Below are 11112 nucleotides of genomic sequence, written 5' to 3'. Positions count from 1 at the left end.
GAGACTCTGGAACTTCCCGTTAGCTCAAAGTCAAAAAGATTTAGTTTAAAATTTGATTTTTAGAAGTTGTCAGATGGGTCAGAAAGTTCAGAAGCATCTGACCCCATGTGATCTTGATAATCTGTTTAGCAAAAGTAATACTCCAAGGTTTCTAATGGCCGATTTAGAAGGCTACATAATAACATATGAGCAGACCTCATCTGGTGGTTTGAACATGCTTGACCTAAGGAGTGGTACTATTAGGAGGTGTGGCAATGTTGGAATAGGTGAGGCCTTGTTGGGGGATGTGTGTCATTATAGGTATAGGCTTTGAGGTCCTAAGCTCAAAGGTGTGGGCTTTGAGGTCCTGTGCTCTAGCTCTGTCCAGTGCAGAAGAGTAGTCTTCTGGCTGCCTTCAGATTAAGATGTAGAACTCTTGGCTCTTCCAGTACCACGTCTGCCTATACACTGCCATACTTCCCACAATGAAGAGAATGGACTGAACCCCTGAAACTGTAAGCCAGCTTTATAAGACTTAACCTTGGTTGGTCATGTTGTTCCTTCAAAGCAATGGAAACCCAAACTAAGACACCTCAATAATCAAAGACCTAGCCACTGACAACATAGAGAATAGGTGTTCTGTTTAAATGTGAAATATTTGTTTCTTAGGCCAGTTACCTGGACAAAGAAAACAAAGTTTTATATATAATCCTATGAGCACCTACATGTGTAATCCCTAACTTAAGGCTAGGCTACCCAAGTCTTTGAAGTCTGGGTCCTCTTTGCTTCCTTCTGTGTCTTCTCCCAGAGGTGACTCACTATTGTGAAATCCACCCTTTTTTATTTACCTTTAAATGGACACAAACACATTCATATATTCTGGCACACATATCTGTTTCCAATCAAAGGATTTCTTCTATTTTCATATCTTAGGCTTCATGTAAGTTGAACAAGGTAGACTCTCATCTTCCATGGGTAGTTTTTTTGTGTCTCACTTTTGAAAGTCAGCCAAGTCTGTTTATTCTCATTGGCTTACAATTCCATATTGTGTCCTTCCAGAGATGTCACCATCGTCTCTGTGTATAAGCCACAATCTACTTTAATAAAGAGAAGCAATCGAACACACACACACACACACACACACACACACACATGCACGCACACACACATGCACACACATACATACACACATGAACACACACATACATGCACACACACACACACACACACACACACACCCTGACCCCAATGGCAACCTTAAGGACTCTGTCATTCACCAACAGTCATTTTGGACCTTCTGGCCCAGCAGTAGCTGAAAACAGCTGCATAGTTGAGTCAAAGAGAAATCAGCAGAGGCTGACCATTCAGTCTATAGAACTATAAGAAATCATAAGATGTTTTCTTTTTCATAAGTGTAGTTTGTGGCATGTAATAGGCTTTGTAACAAACCAAGTTTCCATATAGGTTTGTCTACTTCAGGACTGTTTATTCTGATTTATTAGTTTATCTCAGTTAATGTCTGATAGAACAGATGCATTTTATTTCCTTTATTATTTTTTAAACTTAGAAAGTAGAATGGTTAGTTTTAGTCTCCCCCACCTTTCTGTTTCTCTCTGTCTCTCTCTGTCTGTCTCTCTGTCTCTATCTGTCTGTCTGTCTGTTTCTGTCTCTGTCTGTCTCTGTCTCTCTCTCTCTCTGTGGTATGTGGACCTACATGTGCATGTGTCAAGGATAAAGGAGGACATTGTCTATCATGTTCTATCATTCTCTATCTTATCCCCTTGGGACAGAACTTCTTCACTGAGCTTAGTCACCATTTTGGTTACACTGGCTGGTCAGCAAGTCCCAGTGACATTTCCTAAAGTGTTGGAGTTATAGGTGCATGCAGCCATGCTGGACTTTTCTGCATGGCTGCTGGGTATCTGAGCATCTTTATCACTCTTGTGAAGGAAGCATTGTACTTATTCACTGAGCCATCTCCCAAGCCTTTGTTATAACACAGTTCATTCACCTAATTTGGCTTTGAAAACCAGTTGTACAGTTAATTTCCAAAATATTCTCTCCTTTTATTTACTTTTTGAGATGGGGGTCTTGAATTGTGGGCCTCAAGGTCCCTCTGCCTCCACCCTTCGGAGTGCCCATCCCAGTTCTGATTTGAATTATTATGTGTTTTTGGAGTTGATTGTTGGTGGCTTTTAAATACATATCACCTTTTATCTCTTTCTTCCTTCCCCTTCCCTTTTCTTCTGTTCTTTTGTTGTTTGTTTTGTTCTGACTCTTAGAGATAGGATCTCCTGTAGCCCAGGCTGGCCTTGAATTTGTTATGCAGCAGAGGATGAGGGCTGCCTTGATCCTCCTGCCTCCCCTTCCCAAATGTTTGAATTACTGGGCCTCACCTTATTACCCTATCTGGCTGTCTGGTTATTTCTGTTTTAAAATCCATTTCTCAGTATCAATTAATTACAGATGGTCAGAGATTTGTTGAGACTATTTCAGGGTTAATGCAAGTCATTTTCCCCCATAGGTTATTGAGCTTGAAAAGAATGCAAAGTTTGCAGTTCTGTATTTAAATTATACTATAGATAAATATTACATCAGGTTTGCTCATGGTTACCAAAAACATTTTCAGAAGCTTACTGATCTCTTTGTCTTTGTGATCATAAGCTTTTCTTGCATCTAATTTCTTGGCTCATTATATAGGACTTTGTGTTTGCTGAGTCTTGGCTGCACCTTTCCTGAAGCACTATTTGGATCTTATTTGATTCTGCTAAAATATGTTGGTTGAGTGCATCTTGCCACGTCATATGAAATAGCCACTGTCCAATCTTGATGACTTGGCCCTGCTTGTATTATGCTGCTCCCTGACCGGGTCAGCTTTGTATCTTTTCCATTCTGGAACCTAGCCTAGAGGAGTGCTTCATGCCTGGAATAGATGTTGTATGGGGATAAAGAGAGCGGGTCTACCAGAAAGATAACAAAGCTTCAATTTGAACAAGACATACTCTGTTTCTGTGCACATGTCATTAAGCAAGCAACAGCATGGTCAGGCCTGATGTCTTGGAGGCTGGGGAGGTGTCATCCTCTTGCAGGGAAGGAGGCAAGAATGGTAGGAAACAGCCACATCCTATGACCCCTGCCTCTTTGTTATCTTTTTTTTTTCAAGGAAAACAAACATTTTATTTAAAATTCTAGTGATCTTAATATTTTCTCAAGGTGACTGTTGGATGGTTTTTTTTTCTTTGTTTTCCTTTTTTTTTTCCCACTTTGGACAGGGTTCAAGTATAAAAGGAGACAATTTCGACTCTTGGCCTTGGGAGATTTAATACAGAGTGGAAGATCTTCAATCTTCAAGACCCCACAGGATTTACATATTTACAGACTCAGCACTCTCTTCTACCTCTCCTCTAAATGCCAGTCTGGAATAGACGGAAGCAAATGGGTGTTCAAGAGTAGTTGCTCTTCCAGCTACGTGAAGTTGGGACAAAACCTTGGTTAAGGGGACAGAAACACATTTCGCTCTTTTCTTATGGTCCAAATGTGCCTGAGGACTTTGGCGAGATATCGTAGAATCCGTTGAACTTTGTATGTTGCTACCAGGACTAGTTTTTAACGACAGGTTGTTCAGTGATCTGACTAAGGTCTATAACTCTGTCATAAACCCACTCCTGATTGGTAGTGACACTTTGAGTGGAACGGATGGTGGTGCCGCCTTCCTTTATTTTTCTACTTTTTATTGGGCGAGTAGGTATTTTTTTAGCTGGTAACTTTGTGCCTTTTCCTTGAATTGTAGGGTATTGGGGGTCTTTCTGTTTGACAGCTTTCGTGTTGCCGTTAAAATATACCTTTTTGTCGGTTTCAGCCTCACCAGCTCCTGCTTGCAAAAACACAGGCTTTTGAGGCTTGGTCTTGGCATCCTTGTGAAACTTTTTGAGTTTCACAGATAATATTTTTCTTCCTGATGGAAACATCTCAAAAGAGTCTTCACTTCCTGTTTCACGTTCTTCATCAGCTTCATCTTCGGATGAAGAAGACATTTCTAAAGCCTTTCTCCTTTCTGATCTTTCTTTCAAGTATTGTAGCATAATTTTTTCCCGTTCCTTCTTTCTCTGTTCAGCACTGTCCTGAGATTTCATCATGGCACTGTCCTTTTTCTGTAGCTGTTCCTTCTGCCCTTCTGGTGACTCAAGAAGTATCTTTGTTGGATTGATTTCTTGTCGCTTCTCTTTGTGTGGTGAGTGTTCTTCTGCTGGGACTTTATCTAGTTTCTCTGCCATAGCTTCTGATTTCCTAGCAATGCTTTGCTTTGTCTCTTCTTTCTGGACTCTTTCTTTCTCCTTTTTGCTTTTTTGCTCATATGCAGCATGGTATACCTGTATCAAAGATTTCTTGGCCACTTCACCACTTGGCATACTTTTATTATCAGATTCTTTTATGATCATATGCTTTTGGATGGTTTCTTTTTTGGCTGTTACTACATCTAGTGCATTTGACATACATAGGATATTCTGAATTGGGGTTATTTTAAATGAAAAAGAATTCTTCGTTGATAATCTTGATGAGACTGGTAGAGGAGATGGAGGTCATATCTTTCGACTCTGCAGAGCCTTTATGGAAGAAGGTGGGCTACACTCAAGGGCAGGAGATGATGGCCATCTATAACATGGCATGTGGCATAGTAAGGGCTTCTTGGTGGTAAGGTTTATATTTCTTTTGTCCATTTCTGGGTTCTGTGGTGATCCTTCAACATTTGTCTCACATTGTCCTCCCACACTTGCTTCAAGGTGTGCTTCCCTCCTGGCCTGAAGGGAAGGTGCTTCTGTTTTAACTTCTGAGGCCACTTCCATACTCCTTGAGTCCGTACTTAATTCAGGTGAGGTGTCTATGCTGACAATGGGAGATATTTCCACACTCACAAAGGAGGATGAGCTGGTAGCCAGCGAGGGGTATGAATGCTCACTCACTGTGGGGGATGATGGTTCAACACTTGGAGAGGAGGTATCCAACCTTTCTGAGAGGAGTTCTTCAACATTTGGTTTAGGGTGCCTTGCTATGTTCTCATCAATATGCACCTTCTGGGAAGCGTTCTCTTTAACTTTAGAGATGCCCTCTGTGTTCTGGAAGAATTTTGTTGGAGAGGGTACTTCAATTCTCATTCTGGGTGGGATCTCTCTATTCACCATTGCTGATCTTTCCACATCCCCCTTGAGAGTAGATTCTGGTTTCTTTGTTTTTTCTAAATTTGCTGCAACTGGCATCTTTGCTGATGGTTTACAGAACATAGCAGATTTTAGCTCATCACTAGTAAACATTGGTACACTAACATAGCGGAAAAAATATTTGGTTGTGCTAGGTGTGACATCCACGGGTTGCACATCAGCACTGTGATATGATCGGCTGTTGTCTTTTCTACTCAGAGAGGAGCTTCGTTTATTTTCTGGTTTTCCCGACTTGCCAGCATTCATCATACCACCCTCCCACGACCACCTTTTCTGTTGTTGATCAATACGATTGCATCGCTCCATTGTACGAGACACGACAGCCTTAAATTTTTCTTTGTCTTCTGCTTGCTTCTGTTTTCTTTTTTCTTCTTCAGAAGCTCGTGTCGCTCGTCCTTTTCCTTTTGTTCCTTCAGTTTGCGTAGTTTTTCTTCCAATTGTTTTTCATACTGCAGCTTTGCCTTCTGTTCTTTCTCAAGCAGTTGTTTTTCCTTGCTGGCTTCTTGCTGACGTTTCCGTTCTTCTCTGCGTTCTTTGGCTAGCTGCTGTTTGACATCATTTTTAAGGACAGAACCTTCTAAAACAGGTGTACATGATGATTTCTTTTTTGTAACTGCAGAAGAGTCAGTAACCATGTTTACGTCGCCTTTCTTCAGCTAGTTCTTGAGCCATGGCAACCAAGCGTTCACGTAGACCCCGAAAAGGTGTGCTATTACTGGTACCAGCAAAAGTGGGGTCAGCCATCTCCAGAGAGTAGTTGAGAACCACTGGAGGTTCTTGCTTTGTTATCTTTTGAGTAGCTTCTGCACAGAATTTCTTGTAAAAGTAACTTTTATTCACCTGTAGTAAATGTTGTCTGAGACTTACTGCTGAATAAGCTCACCCTTTCTAGTTCTTTCTGTTCTCTGGCTACCTGGTTTAACTCAGCTGTTCTGGCCCAAATGCCTTTTCAAGCCACTGATTCAATTGGGCTTCTTTCAGCTTCTCACTAAATTGCTCTGCTTGGTCTCATATTAACTCTGGTAATTTGTTCTAATCTTCTGACTCCTTCCTATTTTCTGGCTTGAACTACCTCTGCTGATCTGCACTGACCTGCATGAACTCAGGAGCAAACTCAACTCCGCTGCACTGCATTCACTGCACTGACTGATCCCTTATTAACTCTACTTCAGCTCACTGATGAACTGACTCAACAGAACTGACTGGCCGGCAGTGGTGGCGCACGTCTTTAATCCCAGCACTTGGGAGGCAGAGGCAGGCAGATGTCTGAGTTTGAGGCCAGCCTGGTCTACAGAGTGAGTTCAGGGACAGCCAGGGCTACACAGAGAAACCCTGCCTCTAAAAACCAAAAGAAAAAAAAAAAGAGAAAACAGAACTGACTGAACTGGCTTACCTCTCCCTGAACTTTTTAAAATAGCATTTCGCCTGAGAGTTGGATTTGGATGTATCTTATCTTTTTTTTTTTTTTTTGTATCCTATCTTTGACTCATTCTGTTAAATCTTTCTCTCATTCATCACTTTGTCTGCCCCAACCCCCTCCATTAGATTTTTTTTTTTTTGGTATTAAAGGTATGTACTAAAGAATTCCAGCCAGAGGAATTTGGAATTTAGGTGTGGACTAAGGGCATGTCTGTATTTCACCCAGATCATACCGTAATCCAGGGTGTGTCTGCATTTCGTCCAGATCATATCTTTGGATTTGATTCCTTGCCAGAGATTTTTTTTTTTTTAGTAACCAATTCAGAGCTGCTCTTGTTTGGCCCAATTACACAATACATCAAGTTCAAAATAACCAAGTTGGAGAATTCATCTGTGCTTTACTGTTTTTTTTTTTTTTTTTTTTTTGGTGTTTTTGAGACAGGGTTTCTCTGTGTAGTCCTGGCTGTCCTGGAACTCACTCTGTAGACCAGGCTGGCCTTGAACTCAGAAATCTGCCTGCCTCTGCCTCCCAAGTGCTGGGATTAAAGGCTTGCGCCACCACCGTCCAGCTGTGCTTTACTTTTAACCTCTTAATTCCTGTTGAAGGGGCTGGGGAAATGGCTCAGCAGTTAAGAGCACTTGTTACTTTTCTTTTGCAGAGGACCAGGGCTCAGTTCCTAGCACCCATGTGGTAGCTCATAACCATCTGTAACTGAAGTTCTGTGGCATCCAATGCCCTCTTCTAGACTCTATCAACACTACATATGTGGTGTATACATACATACATGTGGGCACAATACTTTCTCACAAAAAATAAATAAATCCTTATCAAAGCAGATTTTGCTTTTATATAAACAAAAATGCAGAGAAATGCACATGTTTAGCTTTACTATTTTATTTTGCTATTGAAAGAGCTTTAAAAGAAACCTCCTGCATGAGCATGGGAGAGCTTGCCCCACCGCTTGTCTGCTGTGCAGCGACATGGGCAAGGGAAGGATCCTGTCTCCTCTCTTTGGCTCCTCTCACCACTCACAGCAGCACCACTGCTGATGATGAGGGGGAGCAGGACTCACCTCACCTTGGCAGCATAGTAGAGTTGACTCTGATGGCAAGGGTGCAGGTGAACAAGTCCCAGAGGAAGTGAGCATGGAAGAACTGGCCTTGCATTCCTGCAGGATCATGAGCAAGGGAGAGATGCTCTCCCCACCCTCACCCCTTGCAGTCTACAGAAGCAGGAGAGCTGGCCCTGGGGTTATGAGAGCAGGAGAGCTGGCTGGCCCTACCCCTTACCTGTTTCAGCACTTGGGAGAGTGGGTCCTGGATCTGGGGGTTGCAAGTGAACCAGTCCTGAAGGCATGAGTGCAGGAGAGCTGGTCCTGCCTCTTGTCTGCTGTGTGGTGGTGCTGATGAGAGAGAGAGAGATGCTCTGCTCCTCTTCCTCGTCCCTCACCATCCATAGCAGGTGGAAGAGCTGGCTCCCGGGTCCTGAGAGTGGAAGAATTGGCCCTACCCCTCTCTGGCTGCAACACTTGGAAGAGTGGAACCTGCACCTCATCTGGGCAGCAGGGTGGAGCTGGTCCTGGTTGTAGGGGGGTGCTGGTGAACTGGCCCCTAGGTTGTGAAAGTAGGCTAACAAGCTCAGATACCTTTTAGGCCCAGATCCCCCAACATATACCCCACTGATGAATTGTTGGAATTCATGAAGAGTCCTGCAGATCCAAAACTACAGGATCTTTACGACACAGGGCAACAACAGTGAGAAGACCAGGTTGATTCCTTGACAGACCGAAATTGGCAGTTTAGGAGACTAGGCCTAAAAACCGGGCAAGTCAAAGCAAGCCCAGGCAAGTCAATTCTAACTAGAAAAAACCTCAGGCTCCAGCCTTCATGCCCAGGTAATGGAATGTCCCAGCCACCTGGCCTGAGGCAAGGACAGTAGATCAACAGCTGTTTCTAGACTTCTTCAGCTACTTCCTCAGTAACAGTTCCCAGATCTCTCCAGGAAATTTCCAGCCTCCACACCCTGGTGATGGAATGTCCATAGAGATAGATCCAACAACAGATTAACATAGAGGTCACCTACCCAGGAATTCCCCTACTGTGCTTTAAATCAGGTCTTCAAGCTCACTTGGAGTCTCTCTCTCTCTTGGTAATAGGAGACTCCAACATGCTGGACTTCCGAAGAATAAAACACTCTGCGTTTGCATACTATTTGAGTCCGGGGTATCATTCTTCGGTGAATAATGGACCCTTACACAGTACATCCAAGAGGAGTTCTGGTGAGGATCCAGTATTGATGGTGTAACAGAAGCCAGTGGCTTCGTACCAGACCAGTGACTCATTACAATGAACATTTGCAAGCAAAGTGTTGACAAAAGGGTATACTGTGAGACACACTGTGACACCCTATAGCTTCCACAATGAGAGCTTTTCCTCTGTTGGGTGGGGTCGGGGAGGTTGTGAGGGTGGAGGGTGGGTGCAAAGGGAGAGGGTGAGTGGAATTGGGGTGCATGATGTAGAATTCACACACACACACACACACACACACACACACACACACACACATACACACACACACACACACACACACACATAAAACCAATAGAAAGTTAAAAAGAAGAACCCCCTGCAGTTCACACACAAACTGTAGGTCCCTCCTGTTTTTGTACTTGCCCTTTAACACAGCCTGTTGCCTGCTATGGTATGGTTGCAGTATGGTTGCTTCTGGTTTGTTTACTCTTGCATCCCATTGACAAGACTTTGGGAGGTAAAATGTGTTAAATGAACAAACAGGCCAAGCTGGTATCTGATCCAGGGTTCCAAATGGAATGGAAATACTCCAAGTATCTAAACTAAGCTCTTCTCATTAGAAACCCACTGTGATGGTTTGTATATGCTCAGCCCAGGGAGAGGCACTATTAAAAGGTCTGGCCCTGTGGGAGTAGGTGTGTCACTGTGGGTGTGGGCTGTAAGACCTTCAACCTAGCTGCCTGGAAGCCAGAATTCTTTGTTGTTGTTGTTGTTGTTGTTGTTGTTGTTGTTGTTTTTTCGAGACAGGGTTTCTCTGTACAGCCCTGGCTGTCCTGGAACTCACTCTGTAGACTGGGCTGGCCTCGAACTCAGAAATCTGCCTGCCTCTGCCTCCCAAGTGCTGGGATTAAAGGCACGTGCCACCACCACCTGGCTGGAAGCCAGTATTCTGCTAGCAGCCTTCAGATGAAGATGTAGAACTCTTACCCCCTCCTGTACCATGCCTACCTGGATACTGCCATGCTCCCACCTTGATGATAATGGACTGAACCTCTGAACCTATAAGCCAGCCCCAATTAAATGTTCTTATGAGAGTTGCCTTGGTTGTGGTATCTGTTCACAGCACTAACACCCTAACTAGGACACCTACAATAAAGTGAAAATGCTGTCTCTTTATAATAAATCAGGTCTTTGGGGACCGCTTGTTTTGAAAATTACAACCAGTAACAAAAACTCTGGATCATCTTTTGTCTTTTGTCATTCAAAGCTTTGCAGCCAGAGCCAGTGAGGGCTGGTAATATTGCGACCGTTTTGAGTTACACCCCTCTCAGAGCCTAATAAACGTGAACAGCCTATGTGGCTAAGAAGGTGCCAACAGTGTGCCAGTCAGCAACAGTACAGGTTTCCTCTTTGCAAACGAGCTTTTCCTTGATATACAAAACCACCAGCAGATGTCATGGCTGATCTGTCGTGACCCTGTTGAGATGCTTGTAAACTGTCTTTATAGCCTAGTGTTTCCCCTCAACATGGAATGTTTTATATCACATAATGCTTGTTCTCCCTCGTCTTCTATGAGCAAGGACAGATAAGTGGTTATTTATCCATGTAATGAAGACCAATCCTGAATCTCTTCTGTGCCCTAAGGGAACAGAGATGAGAAAAACAATGACAGACCCTGCTGTCTTGGAGAATTACACTGAGGAAGGCAGTGTGTTCAGTGAATAACTTCCAACATTTGTGTGGGCAATGCTGGTTATAAGGCTAGGCAGGCATATAAAAGAAATAGGGTAGATGTGGTCTAAGGAACCAGGGAAGGTCTGGAGAGAAGTATTTCTGGTAAATTCTGAAAGATGTCTGAGTTATCTGGACTAAGAGCCAAGGCAGTCTTTGTTCACTCCGTGAGAGAACAAGAGGAGAGGGCCTATTGCTCACTGAGGCTCCGAGCTAGGCTTCGTAGGCTGAGACTCACTCAGGTGAGTCTCAGAAGACTGAGGCTAACTCAGTCATCCACCAGCTGCTCTCCAGTTTTCCTGCCTGCACAGTGGGGCAGGGGATCAGTATAGGGCCACGGGGACTTTTGTCAGGATCGAAGGAGCTAGTTCATGTTAGCATCTGTCTATCACAGGCACTCAGTGTGTGTTGAACTTTATTGCTAGTTACTGGAATAATCAGTAATCAGGCCAATACTATTTGGCCCTCAATTCTTTTTAGAATTCAAAGATCTTCTGCCTATGAAAGAGAATTCCAG

The 11112-nt window shown here is 43.4% G+C and overlaps 1 protein-coding gene across 1 annotated transcript; it reads right to left on the bottom strand.

Moving 5' to 3' along the window:
* Positions 1-3235: 3235 nt before the first annotated feature.
* Positions 3236-5939, bottom strand: LOC116076062 (MAP7 domain-containing protein 3-like). Its single transcript, XM_031349640.1, is given in 4 exon segments — positions 3236-3584; positions 3586-5581; positions 5584-5824; positions 5826-5939. Coding segments are annotated over 4 exon segments (2592 nt in total). The 3' UTR covers positions 3236-3343.
* Between the last annotated feature and the right edge of the window lie 5173 nt (positions 5940-11112).

Source organism: Mastomys coucha, unplaced genomic scaffold (assembly GCF_008632895.1).
Source record: "Mastomys coucha isolate ucsf_1 unplaced genomic scaffold, UCSF_Mcou_1 pScaffold4, whole genome shotgun sequence".
NCBI classification, from domain to species: domain Eukaryota; kingdom Metazoa; phylum Chordata; class Mammalia; order Rodentia; family Muridae; genus Mastomys; species Mastomys coucha.
The sequence above is the reverse complement of the archived record's forward strand: the minus strand, read 5'-3'. Positions and strand labels throughout refer to the sequence as shown.